Genomic DNA, 21,096 nt, shown 5'->3' with positions numbered 1-21,096 from the left:
CCTTCCGCCCCCGCCCCGACAGCAGGGCAGGGGTCTGTCTCGCAAAGAACTGAGATGGGGCCTGGGTAGGGGAGCCTTTGGACTCGAACTGGCAGAAGGTTAAAAATGAAAGCTGATCTTTTGGCCGAGGGAGGGGGGATGACCCCTACCCTCTTAGACACTTTATGGAATCTTGCAGAGGAGAGAAAGATTTAAAAAAAAATTGCAGCTTGGCCTGTTTTTAAGACCCACTGAGGAAATGGTTCCCCACAGATTTGCAAGATGCTCGGCTGTGAGGTTCTCTGTGTGTCAGGTTTCACGTTAATCCCGGTGGGGTGGAATAAGGCATAATAAAAATGACTTTGCAAACAGGCTGCACGGCAGGCACAAGCTTTGCTCTCTGCTGGCCTGAGCCCCGAGCGGTTGCTTGTGCCCATTGGTTGAGGCTGCTGCCCACCTGGTATGTGGGTACGAAAATCATCACCCCTGCTTTGCAGACACAGGCCAAATGCTCAGAGCGCTCAGGTCATGCAGTGAGTTAGTGGAAGGTCCAAACCTAGTCTGTGTGGTTTCTGGCCCTTTGTATCACGTCACGCCCCCAAAGCAGGGTCACGGGATGCGCGGAGGCCCGCAAAATTGCACACCCTGCTTCTGACGGCTTCTTTATAAGCTCACGGTGGCAAAGGCGGGGGTGGGGCGAGGGGAAGCAAGCCTTGCTCTGCACATTTGGGGGCAGAAAATCAGATGCTTCGTGGGGGAGCATTCCTGTGAAGCTGTGCTGGGCACTGGGGAGCTGGCAAGGATTTGGGTCACAGTGCAGACACCAGGGAGGGAGTATTACGAGGACCACTTAGCGACGGCTGGTGTGAGAACAGAACCACAAGACAGCGCAGCGTTTAGAGTGGCTGATTCAGTGTTACAGGAAGCCCACGTGGGCCGGGCCCGGGCGGGGAGGCGGTCGTTGCACTTGTGGGGGAGCGGGGGGTGCCCACAGCCTCAGGGGGGACTCACAGGATGAAGGTGCGGGGTTTCTGGAGCCGACTGAGGGACTGGAGAAGCCTACGGGGGTCGTCACCCTGCCAGGGCAATCCTTTGATGGTCTTGATGATTTGGTCATGCAAATCGCTGGGTGGGGGGGAGGGGTGCAGTGATAGAGAGAAGACCAAGTTAGAGCAGCGGGCCCGCCACCTCAGGGTCCCTGGCACGGTCGGGACCGTCCTCAGGCCACTGGAGCCAAAACATGCAGCTGGGGGAAGCCTGAACGCTGCCGCCACTCCCTCCTGCACCAAGAAGAGGGCTTCACCCGGGAGCAGCAGCCCACCCTAAGGAGGCTCCGCCCTCCCGGGAGGCAGGGGGCTGGGGCCACTTCCGGCTGAACAGAGTTTGCAACATGGCATCTCGGATCGCTGGAAAAGGCCTCACGTTTAAGAGCCTTTTGGAGTCTGTAAAAAGTATCAAGGGGCTACTGAAAACAGAAGACCGGGGAGGTCTCTGTGGGAAGCAGCAGATTGGTTTCTCCTGATGGTTCTGTGGGCTGCCTCCTTGTGGGCTTCAAGAAATGCCTTGGGAAGAACAAATTGGAATTCACACACGGATCAACCTGGGGCGATGCCGCCCCCTGCCCCCCATCCCCCATGCTTGGCTGTCCTGACTGGGGGAGGGGGCGCTACTGGCATCTGGAGGGTGGAGGCCAGGGATGCCTCTCAATTCCTTGCAGTGCACAGGACGGCCCTACCACAGGGTGACCCAGCAGAGTGCCAAGGGTGAGAAACCCTAACTGAAGATCCTTACACCCCCAAATTCAACCTTATTAGCTTTCTTTTGTTCAGTTGCCGTGGGTTCAGGGCTGAGCATACATTTTAGGTGTGAGAATGAGAATGGCTTAGAGACAAAAACTGAATGCTCGCGAAAAACGTCTAGATGACAAATGTTTTGGATAGAACTTCTAGAAATGAGGTGGCGACGGCTGCAGGATGAGCTGGGACCTTCTCTCTTTTGTAAAAATTCCTCGTTCCAGTTATTTTAAATACATGTTTAAGCTCTGAGCAGTTGGCCTGGGAAGACCCCGATCGGCAGCCCCCTGTCTGTGTTCCATGCACCATGCCCAGGGCCGGAATGGCCACACTTACCTCTGCTCCCTCACCCTCCAGGGAGGCACAGAGCAAAGACAACAGAGGGGTCACGTTTCACCTCCACACCCTGAGCGGTCAGTGCAGCGGCCAGAGCTCCTGATGACAACGAGGCCCTTGGCTCCAGCCCACACCCCCCTGACGTGGCCAAAGCTGGCGAGAGCGCCCCTCGGCTCGCCGATCCCCCTCTTGCTCTGGATACTGCGCTGAGCACCTCGGGTGACGGCTCCCCTGGGCGTGCCTCCCTGGTCTTGGGTTCGAAGGCCCTTGCTTCTACTTACTTCTTGCTTTCATAGAAAGCAATGATGTCCTCAAAAGCGTTAATATCGAACTCCTCAGAGCCGTCAAATGAGAAATCTAGCATTGAGCAGCTGAAAGGGAGAATCTGTATAAACTAAATGCGCTCTTGGGGCAGGATTCGCAGCCCGGGGGCCAGGCCCTGGGGAGACCAAGTGGGTCAGGGGCCACTTTCAAATACTGGGACGTGGTTTTTTTTTTTTTTTCTCTTGCCTCCTTTTGGGTGAAAAAGCTGATTTAAAAATGCACCTTTTTAAAAGGAGGAAAATGACACGCTGCTTTCAGACAAACGACATGGGGTCACTTACCTAGGTGCTAGCTCTACCTCCACACATATGCATTTGTGAATCTCCTGAGGGAGTTTTTATTATGAAGTGTTCAAAAATAAAATGACTTTTTCATGTTTTGAAATTTAGTGACTCGCTCCTGGGGAATTTGTTGAGTCTTGAGAAAGAGGTTGGGGACTCAGCTGCCCCAGGGCCTTTGCACATGCTGCCCCCACGGCTAGCACACCCTGCCTGCCTTGTCTGGCCCAAGTGGTCCCTTCTCAATGTAGCCTGCCTCCCTCAGGCTGCCAGAAGGGTCCCTCCCCTGGCTTTGTCATGGCCTCAGATGTCTGTCCAGTGTAGCCTTTTTTAATCCTGGAAGCGCAAGCCTGCTCACTTTTACACTCAGTAGCAACTGCGGTACGTGGAGGACCCTTGGCCATTGCTAGGTGGCCACAAGACACCCTTATAAGCAACGGTGCATCTGTGTTTCTGACTGAGAGTGAAGGAACTTAGCTGATTGGCTTTCGGGACACCCCAGGCAGGCTAAGGGCGGAAGTGCTCTTAAATCAAGCTTGTTGCTCTGTGAGACCAGCAGCCCTTGGGCCCCACCCGCCAACGGTCATGACCGGCCATGAAAAGCTCCTTTGTAAACTGAGCCGCCCACATCCCCCTAAGGCAGATGATGCACGAGGCCTGCCTCGCAGAAATGCGGCCACCAGATGCCGTTACTTCTGGGTCTTTCTTGTTGAAGCGGCTGCTGTGTTCCTTATTCTGGTCAACCCCGACCTGGGTTCAGAGTGTCGGGTTTCTGGCGCCATTTTAAACAATGCCGCTGACTACTGGCTTCACTTGGGATAAATCAAGGTCTCGCTCACCGGTACAGTTTTTCCGATGGGGTGCTGGCTCCTCTCTGCAGCTCTCCCAGGTGACCTCGGGCACCAGAGCTGCCCAGACCTGCTGGGGACACAGAGCAGATGAAGTTTGGGGGGTGGGGGTCGCTTGTAGCTGAAGGGCTTTGTAACTTTTCCATGGAGGCTGTGATCCTGACTTGAGCCCGTTTAAAAAAAAAAAAAAAAAAAAGGGCCTGACACTCAAATTTGGGCAGAACGGGGAACCGTGAAATGTTCCATTCCCCACAAAACAGCATCATCTATTTCCTACTTCTCATAAAGGCTTTAACCTTTTGGTCCTCCTTTAATAGACACCCTTCCTAAAATGCCGTGGTTGGTATCTTGAGCTGAGTGACCCTGGGGGAGCCACTCAGCTCTTCTGGGCCTCAGGTTATCCTCACAGAAAAGTGGTGACACACCTTCCTGCCTTGCACGTATGAGGTTAAATTATACACCCCGCTACAGACTTTCCGTTTGGGACGATAAAAGACCTTGGGAGCTAATTTACAACAGCCAAGGCATGAAAGCAACCTAAATGTCCATCAACAGATGAACGGATAAAGAAGATGTGGTATATTTACACAATGGAATATTACTCAGCCATAAAAAAGAATGAAACAATGCCACTTGCAGAACATGGATGGACCTAGAAATTATCATACTAAATGAAGTGAGTCAGACAGAGAAAGACAAATTTTATATGCTATCACTTATATGTTGCATCTGAAAAATAGTACAAATGAACTTATTTACTAAACAGACTCATAGACATAGAAAACAAACCTATGGTTACCAAAGGAAAAGGGTGGCAGGAGGGATAAATTAGGAGTTTGGGATTAGCAGATACAAACTATTACATATAAAATAAACAACAAAGTCCTACTGTATAGCACTGGGAACTATATTCAATATCTTGCAATAAACTATAATGGAAAAGAAAAAAAAAAAGAGTTTGGGGAGCCAGAGAGAAGTGCTGGTTGTACAACCTTGGGAATGTGCGAAATGAAATGAAAATGTACACTTTGCAACGGACTATGAGTGTCCTCTTCTCAACAGTGACCTGGGGACCCTCCTACCTGCAGCCTTTTCAGCCCTCTCGGCCCGCAGGCGCCCGGCCTCCCGGAGCACGGCCATGGCCTGGATGGCAGCCCGGAGCACCGCCCAGCGGAACACGGCCACGGGGTCCATGCCGATGAGCTCCCGAACGTAGGAGCTGTCGCTGCCCCGCAGGAGGGCCACTATGTCCGGCCGCATGTAGTCCATATTCTTCTCCCGGAAGTCCTGGTGGGGGGTGGCAGGAGGGATGATGGAGGGGGGTGGTCCCTTGCCAGTGCCGGCCGAGGCCCTGGGGGCCAGCATGGGAAGGACTAGTGGGCAGTGCATCTCAACAACAGAGACGTGGCTCCTGCCGTGGAGCCCTCGACAGTAGAGCCAGGGGTTTGACACTGGGTCCGAGAGCCCTGAAACTTCGCCCAGCAAGAGCAATAAAGAGGAGGGACGGGGCTTCCCTGGTGGCGCAGGGGTTAAGAATCCGCCTGCCAATGCAGGGGACACGGGTTCGAGCCCTGGTCCAGGAAAACTCCACATGCCGTGGAGCAACTAAGCCCGTGCGCCACAACTACTGAGCCTGCGCTCTAGAGCCCACGAGCCGCCACTACTGAAACCTGTGCGCCTAGAGCCCATGCTCCGCAACAAGAGAAGCCACCGCAATGAGAAGCCCGCACACTGCAACGAACAGTAGCCCTCACTCGCCTCAACTAGAGAGAGCCTGTGTGCAGCAACGAAGACCCAATGCAGCCAAAAATAAAATAAATAAATAAATGTATAAAAAAAAAAGTTTAAAAAGAAAAAAAAAAAAAGAAGAGGGACAGAGCAAGTGCCAGAGGGAAGGGGCCTCCAGGGTACCCACGCAGTCCCCTTCCCGCCTCCCAGGCAGAACGTGACTTGACTGATGATGGCAGCGGATGGCTGCGTACCTTGATCTGATATTTCACTTTCCCTGCGAAGTGCTGAATGATGAACGCCGGCTCCATGACGGGGGTGCCGAGGAAGTACCTGTTGTCCTCATGCTGCTGTTTGAACTTGGCCAGCAGGGTCTGGCTCGTGGCGTGGGGAAAGCTGGGAAGAGGATGTAAGACCTTTAACTGCAGGAACTGCGGCCGGTCACCCACTCTGCGTTGCAGGTCGCGGGCCCTCCGTGGATGAGGTGGGCGGGTGCTTGGGCTCCTGCAGGCTGAGCACGGGGCTGAGGGCCGGGAACCTGCCACCTGGCTTGAAGAGGCTGTGAGCAAAGTGATGCACTTGGGGCTGCGGAGCAAACTTGGACCAGGCAGAGCAGCCCAGCGCTCACGCGAACGTGCGGTCCAGGCAAGACTGGACCTGGGCCTGCCGTGGGCAGCTCCTGGAATAATCCCAGGATGGGGTGACTTCTGGTCTCAGGCCCATCTGCCCCTGGGTGCTGTGTCTTGGAGTGGGTCTTGCCCGTGTTCCTCTGTTAGAGGGAGGGGCCAGCAGAACGGGATGAAGCAGGGAGGGGGGCTGGGGGCAGAATAAGGGAGCCGTTGTACCTGGCTATTTTGGCCTCCCAGGAAGGAAATGCCACAGCCAGCTTTGGCATCCCCAGCCTCTGCCCAGCCTCACCGCAAAACACGGGCAGAAAGACGTGCCTCCAAATCCCCGATGCCTGGCTCCGTGGCTTAACAGGGGGCAGAGGAGGAGAGTCTCTGTAGCTACAGGGCACATCATTGCCAGGGCCAGGGTGTGGAGCGTGAGAGATCCATTCACTCAGTTGTGGAAATAAATAACATTTTAACACACTATTTTAGCAAATTCAATTCAAGCCTTCTCCGCCCCTGCCCCCATTCCCCCAACTCCATGATGAACTAAAATAGCAAGACTTTGTTTTTTTTTTTTTTTAAATAGCAAGATTTTCAACAAAGACAAATCCGACCCTGCTCCGCCCCACCCTGTCTTGCACACTTCCCACAGATTCGGCTCTGGGAGTTTCCTAGGAGTGATGATTTAGCCCTTCCTAGCACCCTGCCTCTTCCCTTGTCTGGACGTTCTCTCCGCAGATCCCGGCCTAGGATGGATGTGTCCTGTCCTGGACGGGACTTGGTCTGAGACAGGAGGTATGGCTGATTCACACCAGCCCTGAGGGGACTTCAGCAGCAAACAAGGGGCCTGATAAAGTGGTTGATAAAAAGACTGTCCACATCTGGACCCCCAGAACCTGGGAATGTGACCTTAGATGTAATCAAGTTAAGATGAGGTCATCAGGGGGAAATTCCCTGGCAGTCCAGTGGTTAGGTCTCGGAGCTTTCACTACCGAAGGCCCAGGGTTCAACCCCTGGTCGGGGAACTAAGATCCCACAAGCTGCGTGGTGGTATGGCCAAAAAAAAAAAGGGAGGCCATTAGGGTTGGCACTAATCTACTAGGACTGGAGTCCTTATAAGAGGGGATGAGACAGAAAGAGAGAAGATGATGTGACTACAGAGGCAGAGATTGATTGGAGTGATGCAGCCACAAGCCAAGAACACCTGGACCCCCAGAAGCTGGAAGATGCAAAGAAGCATCCTCCCCTAGAGCCTTTGGAGGGAGGGTGGCCCTTCCCACACTTTGATTTCAGCCCACCAATACTGATTTTGGACTTCTAGTCTCCAGAACTGTGAGAGAATACATTTCTGTTGGTTTAGTCTGTCTGCGATTTCAGGAGCTCTGGCTGGGTGACCAAGCATGAAGCACCTTAAAAATACCTTCTCCAGCCTTCATGGTGTCCTGTGGACGAGGGGCGGCAGGCTTGGTAGAGAATCTCGCATCTGGGCCCGATTCCACGCCCTGCCCTTTGCAAGGACGCACCAAGCCCATGCCCAGTTTCTAGATTCAGGTCCCCCAATACTTGCCCGAGGACTCCCAGGAGGGTGTGTTTCCAAGTTCACAGCTATCTCGAGTGTTAATATTTCTGTGGTGGATGGTACTGTATTTTGCAAACGTGAGGTCAGGATTTGTGGCCGCATGAGTCTGAGCAACTTGGAAGTTCTTGGGATGGTATGGATTTGGGGTGAGGCTCTGGGGCTGCAGAGCCGGAATGGTGCCCGGGTCTGCGGACGCACTGGGCCGTGGACACTCACTTGCTCTCTTCATCCAGGAGATAGAAGAGGCCGGTGGGCTTCTTGCTGATCAGATGTATGCAGCCAACGTTGTCTGTGTAGTCGATGTTGTGCCACGAGATCCCTTCGCTCTGGTACTCCTCCTGCAGGGTTCGAGGGGTATCCGGTAAGTTCATCATTTCATGGACATGTTAATATTTATGTAGCACACGTCATATAAAAAACATTTTATTTACGCATGCTTGTACATATTTAAATATAAATGTGCAAATAACATAGAATGCACATTAATGTACCAATAGGAATATAACAATAAAACTATAAAATTATTCAATAAATGAACAGTTAGCCACAGGAATGCACATTGTCAAACATCTACAGTAGGTCCCCTACGTACGAACCTTCAAGTTGCGAACTTGCGAAGATGCAAACGTGCATTTGCATGTCCAATCACTTAAGTTAGTTCACGTGTCTGGCGTACATTGTCACATGCGTGCATCCTCTACAAGTGGTTGTGCAGCTTGCCCTCCGTCTCCTATTGCTGACGATCCTTCAGCTCTACCATCTCCCACCTCCTCTCCCTCCTCCAGTCAGTAACCCTTCTTTCCTGTTCACTCGATGCCAGCCTCTGTATGCCAGCTGTGGTACTGTACTACTGTACTTTTCAAGGTACTGTACTGTAAGATTAAAAATGTTTTCTTTATTTTTTGTGTTTGTTTTTTTTAAATTAATTTATTTATTTTTGGCTGCATTGGGTCTTTGTTGCTGTGCACGGGCTTTCTCTAGTTGCAATGAGCGGGGGCTACTCTTCGGTGCGGTGCGCAGGCTTCTCATTGTGGTGGCTTCTCTTGTTGCGGAGCACGGGCTCTAGGCGCGCAGGCTTCAGTAGTTGTGGCACGTGGGCTCAGTAGTTGTGGCTCGTGGGCTCCAGAGCACAGGCTCGGTAGTCGTGGCGCACAGGCTTAGTTGCTCCGTGGCATGTGGGATCTTCCCAGACCAGGGCTTGAACCCGTGTCCCCTGCATTGGCACGTGGATTCTTAACCACTGCGCCGCCAGGGAAGGCCCTGTTTGTTTGTTTTTTATGTATTATTTGTGTGAAAAGTATTATAAACCTATTTACAGTACAGTACTATATAGCCAATGGTGTTAGTTGCATACCTAGGCTAACTTTGTTGGACTTAACGAACAAATTGTACTTACAAACGCGCCCTCGGAATGGAACTCATTCATAATGTAGGGGATTTACCGTATCACAGCAAAGTGCTGAAAATCACACGTAACCCCCGCCAGGGGTCAGCAAGCTTTCTTTGTAAAGGGCCAGATGGTAAATATGTTAGGCTTTACAAGTTAGATGGTGTCCACACGATGACTCAGCTTTGCTGTCGCAGCGTGAAAGCAGCCACAGATGCTATGTCAACAAATGAGCGTGGCCACGTGCCAATAACTTTGGGCGGCCCCTGCTCTGGAACTGCAATATCTGATAGTCATATAATGTGAGAGACCCATGTCATTTCGAACTTCTAACAGCCATGTTTAAAAATGTGAAAAGAAACAGGTGAAGTTTACTTTAACAATATACTTAATTTAACCCAACATACCCAAGGTGTATGATGTATGTCAACACATAATTGACATAAAAAATTACCAACAAGGCACGTTACATTCCCTTTTTGCCCCCAAGCTATGTCTTTGCAATCCGCTATGTATTTTGCATTTCCTGCACAACTCAATGCGGACCAGCCATATTTCAAGCGAGAAATGTGACTTTCCGCCAAGAGACGTAATAGTAAAATTAGCTAAGCATCTCTATAAACCCATCAGTTTTCTTTCCCCATCAGAATCAATCATGGGAAGGATGATACTTGGGTAAAGACGGCTGGTTATTTCTCAGCGTGAAGACGCGTTAAGACAGGATATCTTTGTTGTTGACTGAAGCAAATCCTTACAAGGCAACTCAGTTTCTCTCCCACCAAAAGGACTTTCATGTCTGAGCAGAGAGAAGGTACAAAATTGAGCTGTGGCTCCAAATATCCCTGCCGTTTGCCTCATCCTGGGCTGGGTGGGAATGTTCCCAGACTCTCCCTTTTTTTTGCAGAGAAAAATTCTGGGGCGGGTTTGATGACAGACCAGGTCCCAAGGGAGATCCCGGTTCTGGCTCATTCTTTTCCTCCTTGGGTGGGATGGGCGAATAAGATGATATGTCCTTACCTGCTCCAGTTTGAAAATGTGCTGGTTGAAGTAATACTGGAGCTGCTCGTTGGCGTAGTTGATGCAGAACTGTTCAAAACTGTTCCTCTCAAAGTCTTCAAAGCCGAAGATGTCGAGGACCCCAATGGACAAGCACTTGGGGAGACAGAGAGAATGGTTATTACTGGTGGGCCCTCCCTCAGGAGCAGCTTGTCTGCTGGTGAGGGCCTTAGAACCCGTAATATTAAACAAGGAGCCCTGTGGTTTTTTGATTTTTGTTTTGTTTTGGGCCACGCTGCACGGCATGCAAGATATTAGTTCCTCGATCAGGGACTGAACCGGTACCCCGTGCAGGGGAAGCCTGGAGTCCTGTGTTTTCGTTCTGTGCTGGGCCCTTAGAATCGCATCCCGTCGGTTCCCTGGCCCTGCCCTGGGAAGAACTGGCCTGTGCCCGACCAACTGCAGCTGACGTCATGGGTTGCCTGCCGAGGGGGTGTGGTCCTCACCGAGACGGACTCTTCCATGTCCTTCTTGTTGAGGAGGGCGTGGTTGATCCGCAGCACGATCCAATCAAACAGGGCGCTGTATAGTGACTTGGCCATGGAGTCGCGGGCGGTGATGGCCTGTGGGTACAGAGTGGGTGGCACACCTTGGCGGGTCAGGCCCTGAGGTCTGTATGCACAGGCGGGGAGACTGAAGTGGTGACTTGAAACACCCAACTCATCTGACAAGCCCCCTTCTCACTTCGCATGCTGTCCCGTCAGCTTGGATGCCCTGGCCCACCCAAGCGTGAAGCGTGAAGCCCTGACCTGGCAGCCTGCGGTTGGGCCAAGTCTTTCTCATGGGCTGGCTGGCCTCAGAGCACCCTGGGGACTGCTGGGGTGGGAACACAGGCTCAGGGAGGGCACCATGGGAGAACGAACCAGGAGGCTGCGCTGGGTTCAAAACCAGGTCCCTTGCGGTTCTGGGAGCACCATGGGCCCCACCACTGGGTGCCTAAAAGCAGCGATGGTCTTTACCACTTTTTAAAAAGGCTTTTTGGGGTCTAATTTACATACAAGGAATTCCTTCTTTGTATGTTCTCAGATCTAAGTTGTGACACGACTCACTTGGCCTGCTCTCAAGATCTAGAACGAGTCCCTCTGGTTTTGTGGAAATGGAGCCGTGTAGGACGCAGCCCTGTACGCGGTCTTTTTCTGCTCAGCTTGGCGCCTCTGGGGAGCAGCCGTGCTGCAGGCTCAGGTGACCTGCGGCACCTTTCACGTACCACGGCTGGGTGCCTTTGCCCACAGGGGCTCCAGCTGTCTGCAGTACCCACTTCAGATGCCTAAGCAGCTTCCACCACCAGCTAAAAATCCACCCCCCACTGCGGCTAGGTACTTTCCTGCTGCTCCCCAAGCTATAAGTCTAGAGGCGTAAAAACACAAGAAAAACACATCACAGAGAAAACATCGAGGCTGGCGCAAAGGCCAGGGAGAGGTGCCTTATCAGGATTTAGGGACCCACACAATGGTTGTAAAGGTCATGCTCAAGCCCTGCGGTCGCAAGTTTTTCGGGCAAGGGCCTGTGAGTCAATAGGACCAGCTTTGCAGGCCAGTTCTGCTGCTGCAGCAGGAGAGCAGCATGTGAATGAACGGGCGTGGCTGTATGAAAATAAAGCTTTATTGACAGAAGCAGGCAGTGGGCTGAGTTTGGCCTGTGGGCCACAGGTGGCTATCCTCTGCTGGTGAGAACCAGCGTGCCCGCTGAGCAGCTGGACATAGACACCACACACGTGGCCCCGGCTCTGGCCTTATGAGCTGTACAGGCTGCTTTGTGCCACACCTGAGCTCATATGAAAACCAGAGTGTCGCCAGGGTTCTCTGCTGTCACTTTAGGGGCAGGAAAAACACTACCCATGCCAGCTGTCCCTGAAGACTCCCCTTCTGCCCTGTGTATTCATATTTTCGGGCCTGGCACCTCACAGAAGCCCAGGGCAGCACTCACCTCGCTGAGACTATAGGGAAGGATGAGTTTGTCGTTGGAGGTCACTGTTTTTCTTTTGGTCAGAACTTCCACTAAGATTTCTCGCTTCACCTGTTTCAGGGTCAAGGGGTGGGGGGAAGGGATAAATTAGAAGCTTGGGATTAACAGATACACACTACTGTTTTTATATAAAATAGATAAACAACAAGGTCCTACTGTATAGCACAGTGAACTATATTCAATATCTTGTAATAATCTATAATGGAAAAGAATCTAAATATATATTCATACGCACACACAAACACATATATATATATATATGAATCACTTTGCTATACACCAGAAACTAACACAGCATTGTAAACCAACTATGCTTCAATTAAAATAATTAATTAATTTTTTTAAAAAAAGAGAGAGAGAGAGAGAGAGAAGGGGAGGAAAGTTGGAGAGCTCAGGGACTGGATCCTTGTGTCACTAAGGCAAGGCGTGGGGAGGGAGGGAGAAGGACACCCAGCAGCTGGGCCGGGAAGTGGGCCCAAAGCCCACCCTCAGGGCTGCCAATCCACAGTGTGTGCTACGCTTGGTGTGTCTCAAAATTATCACCACCCACAGGCTTGCTCGATGGCCCTGACAGTGTGGTCACACAGGCCTGGGTGTCACTGCGGGCCTCGGGCCCAGGTGCTGCCTGGTGACCTGAGTTAAAGCTGTCGCTGTTGGAGCGGGTTCCTGGCCTGGGTGCAGGGGCTGGGCAAGGGGCCTGGCTCTCCCCGACTGCCAAGTCCCATCCATGAGAAGTCAAGTGTTGGGGTAGCAGAGCAGCCCCGGTCTCCCAGCAGACGTGCTCACTCAGCCTCATGAGCACAACAGGAGCTGGGGTTCCCTGACGCAGGTGCACTTTAAGAGCCACAGATGGAATGCATGCTTAGAAAACAGCCTCGGCACCACAGGTATTTGGGGCTGGGTCATTCTTTGCTGTAGGGGGACTGTCTTGTGCATTCTATGACGTCAAACAGCATCCCTGGCCTCCATCCACCAGAAGACAGGAGTACCCCCCAAACGACACCAGACACTGCCCAGCGCTCCTGGGGTTGAGGACAAGTGGACGAGGGGATGGTCCAATCACAAGATGACCTCGCTGATCAAAAGATGATATTTAAAAAAAATTATAGTTGATTTACAATATTATGTTAGTTTCAGGTGTACAGCAAAGTGATTCAGTTTTATATACATATATAAACGATAATTTTGAAGAGCCTTCCAAGTGAGGGGTTGAGGTGGGAGAGCCCCAGAGGGAGTCCTTCTGAAATGAGGAAGGGTCAAAAAGATACCTGTACGCCAATGTTCACAGCAGCACTATTTACAATAGTCGAGACATGGAAGCAATCCAAGTGTCCGTCAACAGATGAATGGATAAAGAAGATGTGGCACAGATACACAATTGAATATTACTCAGCCATAAAAAAGAATGAAATAATGCCATTTGCAGCAACATGGATGGACTTAGAGACTATCATTCTAAGTGAAGTAAGTCAGACAGAGAAAGATAAATATCATATGATACCGCTTATATGTGGACTCTAAAAGAAAAGGATACAGGCACTTCCCTGGTGGTCCAGTGGTAAAGAATCTGCCTTCCAATGCAGGAGACGCGGGTTCGATCCCTGGTCAGGGAGCTAAGATCCCACATGCCATGGGGCAACTAAGCCTGTGAGCCACAACTACTGAGCCCGCACGCCACAACTAGAGAGAGAAAACCCACATGCCACACTAGAGAGAAGCCCATGTGCCACAAGGGAGAACCTGCATGCAGCAATGAAGATCCCACGTGCCACAACTAAAAACCGATGCAACCAAAAATAAAAAAAAATTTTAAATAATTAAAAAAATGATACAAACTTATTTACAAGAGAGAAACAGAATCACAGACATAGAAAACAAACTTATGGTTACCAAAGGGGAAAGGGTGGGGCAAGGGATAAATCAGGTGTTTGGGATTAAAATATACACACTATGGGGCTTCCCTGGTGGTGCAGTGGTTAAGAATTCGCCTGCCAATGCAGGGGACACAGGTTCGAGGCCTGGTCTGGGAAAAGCCCACATGCTGCAGAGCAACTAAGCCCGTGCACCACAACTACTGAGCCTGCGCTCTAGAGCCCACAAGCCACAACTAAAGCCCACGTGCCTAGAGCCCGTGCTCCGCAACAAGAGAAGCCACCGCAATGAGAAGCCCGTGCACCGCAACGAAGAGTAGCCTCCGCTCGCCGCGACCAGAGAAAAGCCCGTGTGCAGCAACGAAGACCCAACGCAGCCAAAAAAAAAAAATAATAATAAAAAAAAATTTATATAAAAAAATAAAGTATACACACTACTATATATAAAATAGACAACCAACTGTATAGCATATAGCAAGGGGAACTATACTCGATATCTTTTAATAACCTATAATGGAAAAAAATCTCTCACTTATATATGGAATTTTAAAAAACGAAAAGCAACCCCCAACTCCCCCCAAGCTCACAGATACAGAGAACAGAATGGTGGCTGCCAGAGATGGAGGATGGGCAAAATGTGTGAAGGTGGTCAAAAGGCACAAACTTCCGGTTATAAAATAAGTCATGGGGATGTAGTGTACAGCATGGCGACTGTGACTAACATGACCGTATTGCATAATTGAAAGTTGCTAAGAGAGTAGACCTTAGAAGTTCTCATCACAAGAGAAAAGAAAACCCTGTAGCCACCTAGGGTGACAAATGTAACTAGACTTACTGCGGTGATCATTTTGCAACATATACAGATACTGAATCATTATGTTGTATACCTGAAACTAAAATAATGTCGTATGTTTTTTTTAGTTTTTTTTTTGCGGTACGTGGGCCTCTCACTGTTGTGGCCTCTCCCGTTGCGGAGCACAGGCTCCGGACGCGCAGGCTCAGCGGCCATGGCTCACGGGCCCAGCCGCTCCGCGGCATGTGGGATCTTCCCGGACCGGGGCACGAACCCGTGTCCCCTGCATCGGCAGGTGGACTCTCAACCACTGCGCCACCAGGGAAGCCTAATGTCGTATGTTAATTATACCTCAATTAAAAAAAAAAAAAGAAAAAGAAATGAGGAAGGGACATAGAAGAGATGGTGGGGGGAGGAAGCAGGCAGACAGGCCCCAGTTTACAAAAGCGCAGTCAGTGAAGGAAGTTCTGGGCCTCGGTGGCCGCTGTGGCTGAGGACAGGGGTCAGTACCTTCAGGAGTTGTGACAGTGTGTCCAGCGCCGCAGGGGGCCCAACCTCCAAGCCTTCGTCTCGGCCCGTGGCTTTCTTCTTGTAAGTGACGTTGCCCAGGTACAGGATGGCCGAGAGGATGGAAAAGATCCTGGGGGAGAAAAGGAACCTAGGTCGGGGCACCTTCCCCAGCCGTGAGACAGCAATAGTTTCCAGTGAACTGGGCCCAAGTTTCCAGTGAACGAGGCTGAATTCGTAAAACCAGCAATTCCAGTCAGAACACACGAAATTCGAAAGATGTCCAATTCTCCACTGGGGACTCTCTTTGTGGAATAGGACTTGGGAGGCACATATCTCTATTTTTGTTTTTGGTGGTAGTGGTGTTGGGCGGGAGCTTAAAATTTTTCTTTTTATGGAGGCATAACATGCATACAAAAAAAAAAGAAAAAGAAAACACACAATTCCCCAAGTATAGAGTTTTGATGAAGTGTCACAAAATGTACAGATGCCTGTAACTGGCACTCAGACCAAGGAACAGAACATTTCAGGCCCTGGAACCAGCCCCACAGAGGAACCACTGTCCTGACATCTAATACCATCTGTGAACCTGACTTTGGTGAAATCACGTGTACTTGCATCTGGCCTCTTACTGAAAAGGTGTGAGATGGGGGAGCCAGGCGTGTTACCGTGTATAGCACATCCCTTCTTAATGCTGCCGACCAGCACTTCTCAGCCTCCGCAGTGCCGGCACCTGGCTTCTACCTACCCGGCCCCCCGCCCACCCCTGCAGTGTGACACTCCAAAATGTCTCCAGGCAAGACCAAGTGTCCCCTGAGGGCAGAATTGGGGCCCCAGTGAGAACCACTGCTGTGTGTGGGGTTGTCCAGGTAGTCAACAAACTGGGGTCTCATTTTTGTACAGCCCCTTAGCTAAGAACGGTTCTTAAGGGAATTCCTGGTGGTCTGCACTTTCACTGCCGAGGGCGCGGGTTCGATCCCTGGTCAGGGAACTAAGATCCCGCCGCGTGGGGTGGTGGGGAGGAACGGTTCTTCAATTTTTAAGGGGTCGTTAAGAAAGAAAACAGAATGCAAAGAAGAACATGCCACAGAGACCACGTGGCCCATGAAGCTGAGAATATTTACTATCTGTCCCTCTCCAGAAAGTTTGCTGGCCCCTGCAGGGATATATCACAATGTGTTTATTTAGTTAACCTCTGGCTGGTGGGCATCTGGGAGGGTTTCCAGGTTTGGGGGCTGTTATAAACAAGGCTGCTGTGTGCCTTCATGTGCGTGTCTCTGGGTGAGCAAATGTATGCATTTGGTTGTGTACACACATCCGTAGTAGGAACTGCCGAATGGTTGTCCACAGCAGTTGGCCCCATTCGTGCCCCCCTAGCACCATGCTCGGCAGAGATGTTCCCTCTGGGTATCCTGGTCGCCCGGGCAGGTGTGGAGAACACCCTGTGTGGTTTTGAAGAATTAAAACAATTTTTAATTGTGGTCAAACACACATCATATAAAATTTGCTTTCTTGACTGTTTTCGAGTGTATGGCTCCGTACTGTGAAGTATACCCACGCTGTTGGGCAAAAGCCCTGTGGTTTTTTGTTTTTTGGGTAAATATACCTGAGTAAATTTTATTTTATTAGATTTCTTTCTTCATCTACTGAGATAGTGTAGTTTTCCGCTGATTAACAGAATCTGTTAATGAGTCTGCTAATGTGGGGCTTAAAATTTTTAAATGATGGAGGAATTCCCTGGTGGTCCAGTGGTTAGGACTCCGTGCTTTCACTGCTGAGGGCCTGGATTTGATCCCTGGTCGGGGAGCTAAGATCCCACAAGCCACGTGATGCAGCCAAAAAAAAAAAAAAGATTTAAAAATGATGAATGACCTCTGAAAAGCCCTGTGGTTTTAATTGGCATCTCCCAATGGCTAATGACGAGCATTCCCTGTCACTGCGCTACTCTCCTTAGTGAGGCTCCTACGATAGGGTGGGTCACATCTCAGAGGGACTGGTAAGCCCCAGGGGGGCCTGTGTGGGAGATGGCAGGGCAGCTGGGCCCGCCCACTTACTGCTTCTTGGTGGCAGGGAGGAAGCCCACCATCTCCATGGCCTGCTTGAGTCTTTCAAAGTCATGCTTGAGGTCCTCCCCATCTTCAATCTTCAAGTTATGCTGAAAAACAAAGTCGGCAGTGCTCTGGGTACTTCTGGGCTGGTGAGGGTGGCGTGAGAGGATGATTTTGGCTGGAACTGATGGGGTATGGCCCAGGACGTGGGGAATGAATGGGGTCCTTTATGCCACCCCCCTCTGGGCCTCCTTGGAGTCGGTTTGGGGGCTAGAGAGGGCCAAGGCGGACGGCCTCTGACCTCCCAGCAGTGCGTAAAGAGCCCGTGGGGAACAGAGGCTGCATTTGTGGTTGGGTCTCGGGGCTGTTTACCTGGTTGAGGTAGAAATAATCTTCAGGTTGCTTGAGCTGAAATTCCTGACGCTCTTCCTCGCTGACGCCAAGTAACAAATAATAAAACACATGGTAGTTCCTGTAGGTCAAAATTAGGAGAAAAAAGTTGTTTTTGGAGGCCGAGTGACAGCTACTCTTCAAACCACTGCTAATACTGCTTTGGAGACCAGGCCAGGGAGGAAACAGCAGCTCGACTATGTACAAATTTGAGACAATAAGTCGATTCTTATAATGTCTTAAGAAAAAAAAAAAACAAAAAAAAAACAAACCCAAAAATCAAACCAGGAGCTTTTCCAGCGAGTAGATTCCTCGGGTGGTGGGCATATGTCTTGCTCACTGGTGGATCAGAGATGCTTCTAATCTAACCACATTCTGGCAGACTTCTGAGCACCTACTCCAGTAAAAGCCCCGGGGAGGCACAAGAAGGTGGCAAAGCTCACGCTCCCAGGAGATCTGCCATGGCCTCCTGTAGATTTCCCCCATCTCAGGACATCTGCTTCTCTCCTTCATAGGGAAGAAGGCAGATGTGATGGATCACCAAGGAAATATCCCCCTACCTCTCATCCTTCTCTTGAGAGACCAGGCGAGACTTTTCAAGCAGGTACTTTTCGACCACAGCTCTGTCATCAAGAGGAAAAAGAAGGACAAGTGTTACACGTTAATACTGTTTCCTTGAAGAACAAGAGTGATTTGTTACTATGGAAAAGCCAGCTGCAGATTAACATCCCTGGACCCACGGTAAACACAGGGACCTAAAGGTAATCACCTTGAGTGTGGTAAACAAGCAACCTAAATGTTGAAAATCTTACTCTAAAGGTAAATACAATCATCATAAATGTGCCTCGCCCTACGACTACCATCTGTAAAAATAAGGAACCTGGGCTGGCTACTTCTGCCCTCCAGACCAGATTTGGGATGACAGCTGTATGGAAGCCCAACCTGGCATCACGCAGGATGCCCCACAGGTGGCAGGAATTGAAACGATTGGACCCATGTGCCCACTAATAACACTGGAAGGTTGAACCCTGCTCCCACCATCTCCCCAGCCATGAAATGTTTCTCTAATTGAAAACCGAAATACAAGATAATGGATTCACTTTTCCATTCTTTTTGAAACAACTTTATTGATGATTGATACACGATAAACTGTACCTACTCAAAGCACGCAACGGGATGAGTTTTGACTGGGTCCTTTCACGTAATTTTCAAAAATAGCTTTATTAGGCATAATTGATGCACAACAGACTTACAGTGTGTGACTGGATGAGTTGTGACACATGCAAATCCCTGTGAGTCCACCACCATGACCAAGAGAGTGAACACATCCATCACCCTGAGAAGTCTCTGTGGGACCTTTGTCATTTCTCCTGCCACCCACCCCCAAGCAGCCACTGACCATCCCCTAAAGATTAGTTTGGATTTTCTAGAATTTAAAAAAAAATAGGGGATTTCCCTGGTGGTCCAGTGGTTAGGACTCCGTGCTCCTAATGCAGGGGGCCCAGGTTCGATACCTGGTCAGGGAACTAAGATCCCACATACCGCAACTAAGCCCTCGCACTACAACTACTGAGCCCGTGCACTGCAACTAGAGAAGCCCGCGTGCGCAACAAAGAACCAGCACAGCCAAAATAAATAAATAAATAAATAAATAAATAAAATAGACTCATTTAGTATGTACAGTACAGCTGACCCTTGAATAACACAGGTTTGAACTGTGGGTCCGCTTTATACGTGGATTTTTTCAATAGTAAATGCTACAGTCCTACGTGATCTGAGGTTGGTTCAATCCATGGATGTGGAACCAGATATGTAGGAACCATGGATTTGGAGGAACCTCAGATACAGAGGACCAACGCTAAGGAATCTTTGGATTTTCGACGAACCCTTGCATTGTTCAAGGGTTAACCGAATATCGTATCTGCTTACTTTCACTCAACCCAATGATTCTGAGATTCAGCCACATGGCAGCGTGTATCAGAACTTCATTCTTTTTTATGGCTGAAGAATAGTCTGCACGTACAGACACACCACATTTTGCTTATCTGTTTATCAGTTGATGGACATCTGAAGGACCTGGGTCCATGAGGCTATGTGGGCTCTGGGGCAGGAATAAGGCATGTCTGCGGCCACATCCTCAATGCTAACAGAGACATCAAACATTCCTTGGAGATCTGCTACGAGGTTCTAGGCACTGTTTTGCAGGGATTAAATGACCTGGATTTAAATGTCCCCAGGTATGGGCACTGTGGCTCCCACCGATGGACTGGATGAGGTGCTAAAAATTGGGAGAGGCCACCCGTTGCTTGGGACTCCACAGGAGGGAGGTGGTCTGGCAGGGACCTGAGCCTGGCAGTGGCCCTGCCTCTCATGGGATCCACTATCACCACGTGTGTGAGCTGTACAGGTCTGCAGGTCATCCTCATCTGAACCCATCTTGTTACACTGAAGAGGAAGCTGGTGCCCGAGGGGTGGCAGGGTCGGGCCCCTGGTCCAGGGCCTGCCGGATGCTGCCAGCCTCTCTCACAGGATGGCAGTCTTCTGTCTGCAGCCTTGCACAGACACATGCACGCATACAACCTGCATGGGTGGGTTTCCAAGGGCTCAGACTGTGCTGTCTCTTCTTTCAAACCTGTATTTTCTTCCATTCCTTCCACTGGCCAGTATCCTGTAGTTCTCAGCAGTCTGTTTTCCTGCGGGAGGAGGCTGCGTCTGCTCCTACACTCACATTTTCATCTCAGTCTGTAGCCGATTCCCTGTACTGTGTCGGCATATGGGGGAGGACAGCGACCTCTCAGGGGCACCGAGCTGTCATTTGACTGGCCATCACCTCTTCCCTTTGCTGATCATTCTGGGAGCCTAGGCCCCTACGGGGGTCTTGAGGGAGCCAGGGATCCCGCTGGCACTGAACCCTTGAGCCCACAGGAAGACGAGGCCTTGCAAATTGGGGAACTGGGGGAAGACTTGGACTGCCCCTGACCCTTGGCCTCAGCCGGAAGTGGCATCGAGAAGTGTCACCTGCCCAAAAGCAGAACCGGGTCTGGGCCTGCTCCTCGTGAGCTGGCGGCAGCTGCTCCCTGGACAGGAAGTGTACCTCCCTCCTCGGAGTGTGGGCAGGCCACAGTCAAGGGCTGAGGCAGGACTTCCTTTCCTGAATCTAAGGCCATAGATAGGACTCTGAAGCTGGCCTATGAGGTCCAGCCACCCAGGGCCACAGGAGCTGAGCCTGACAGGAGCTGAGGTGGGACAGGCTGGCCGCTTAGCTGAGGGCCAGCCCTGCTGGTGTGCTGGATCGAATGGTGGCCCCCAGAAGACATGTCTACCTGGAACATGTGACTGTGACTGTGAAAAAAGGTATCTGCAGGTGTAATTCAGTGAAGGATCTGGAGATCAGATCTTCCTCCATGGTCCAGATGGGCCCTAAATCCAAGGACAAGTGTCCCAAAAGACAGAAGAGGAGATCACAGAGAGACTCAGGGGAGAAGACCACGTGAAGACAGAGGCAGAGATTGGGGTGATGCGGCCACAAGCCAAGGATGCCTGGAGCCCCCAGAAGCTGGAAGAGGCCAGGAGGGATCCACCCCTAGAGCCTCTGGAGGG

General features: G+C 50.7%; 1 protein-coding gene across 3 annotated transcripts in view; it reads right to left on the bottom strand.

Annotated features, from left to right (window-relative positions):
* Window positions 1-21,096, bottom strand: part of MYO9B (myosin IXB) — an 89,544-nt gene that overhangs the window by 22,510 nt on the left and 45,938 nt on the right. For 2 of the 3 annotated variants that reach the window (XM_082650458.1, XM_082650456.1), the window contains exons 4-15: window positions 18,057-18,119; window positions 17,479-17,578; window positions 17,113-17,213; window positions 15,062-15,191; window positions 11,849-11,938; window positions 10,369-10,485; window positions 9,884-10,018; window positions 7,696-7,817; window positions 5,541-5,682; window positions 4,641-4,845; window positions 3,550-3,631; window positions 991-1,104 (exon numbers count right to left, since the gene is read on the bottom strand). In XM_082650458.1, the coding sequence (XP_082506584.1) occupies window positions 991-1,104; window positions 3,550-3,631; window positions 4,641-4,845; window positions 5,541-5,682; window positions 7,696-7,817; window positions 9,884-10,018; window positions 10,369-10,485; window positions 11,849-11,938; window positions 15,062-15,191; window positions 17,113-17,213; window positions 17,479-17,578; window positions 18,057-18,119 (1,401 nt within the window). The remainder of the gene's footprint in view (window positions 1-990; window positions 1,105-3,549; window positions 3,632-4,640; window positions 4,846-5,540; window positions 5,683-7,695; window positions 7,818-9,883; window positions 10,019-10,368; window positions 10,486-11,848; window positions 11,939-15,061; window positions 15,192-17,112; window positions 17,214-17,478; window positions 17,579-18,056; window positions 18,120-21,096) is intronic. The other variant, XM_082650457.1, reaches the window with a different exon arrangement.

This window comes from Grampus griseus (assembly GCF_964374135.1).
Source record: "Grampus griseus genome assembly, chromosome: 3".
NCBI classification, from domain to species: domain Eukaryota; kingdom Metazoa; phylum Chordata; class Mammalia; order Artiodactyla; family Delphinidae; genus Grampus; species Grampus griseus.
The sequence above is the reverse complement of the archived record's forward strand: the minus strand, read 5'-3'. Positions and strand labels throughout refer to the sequence as shown.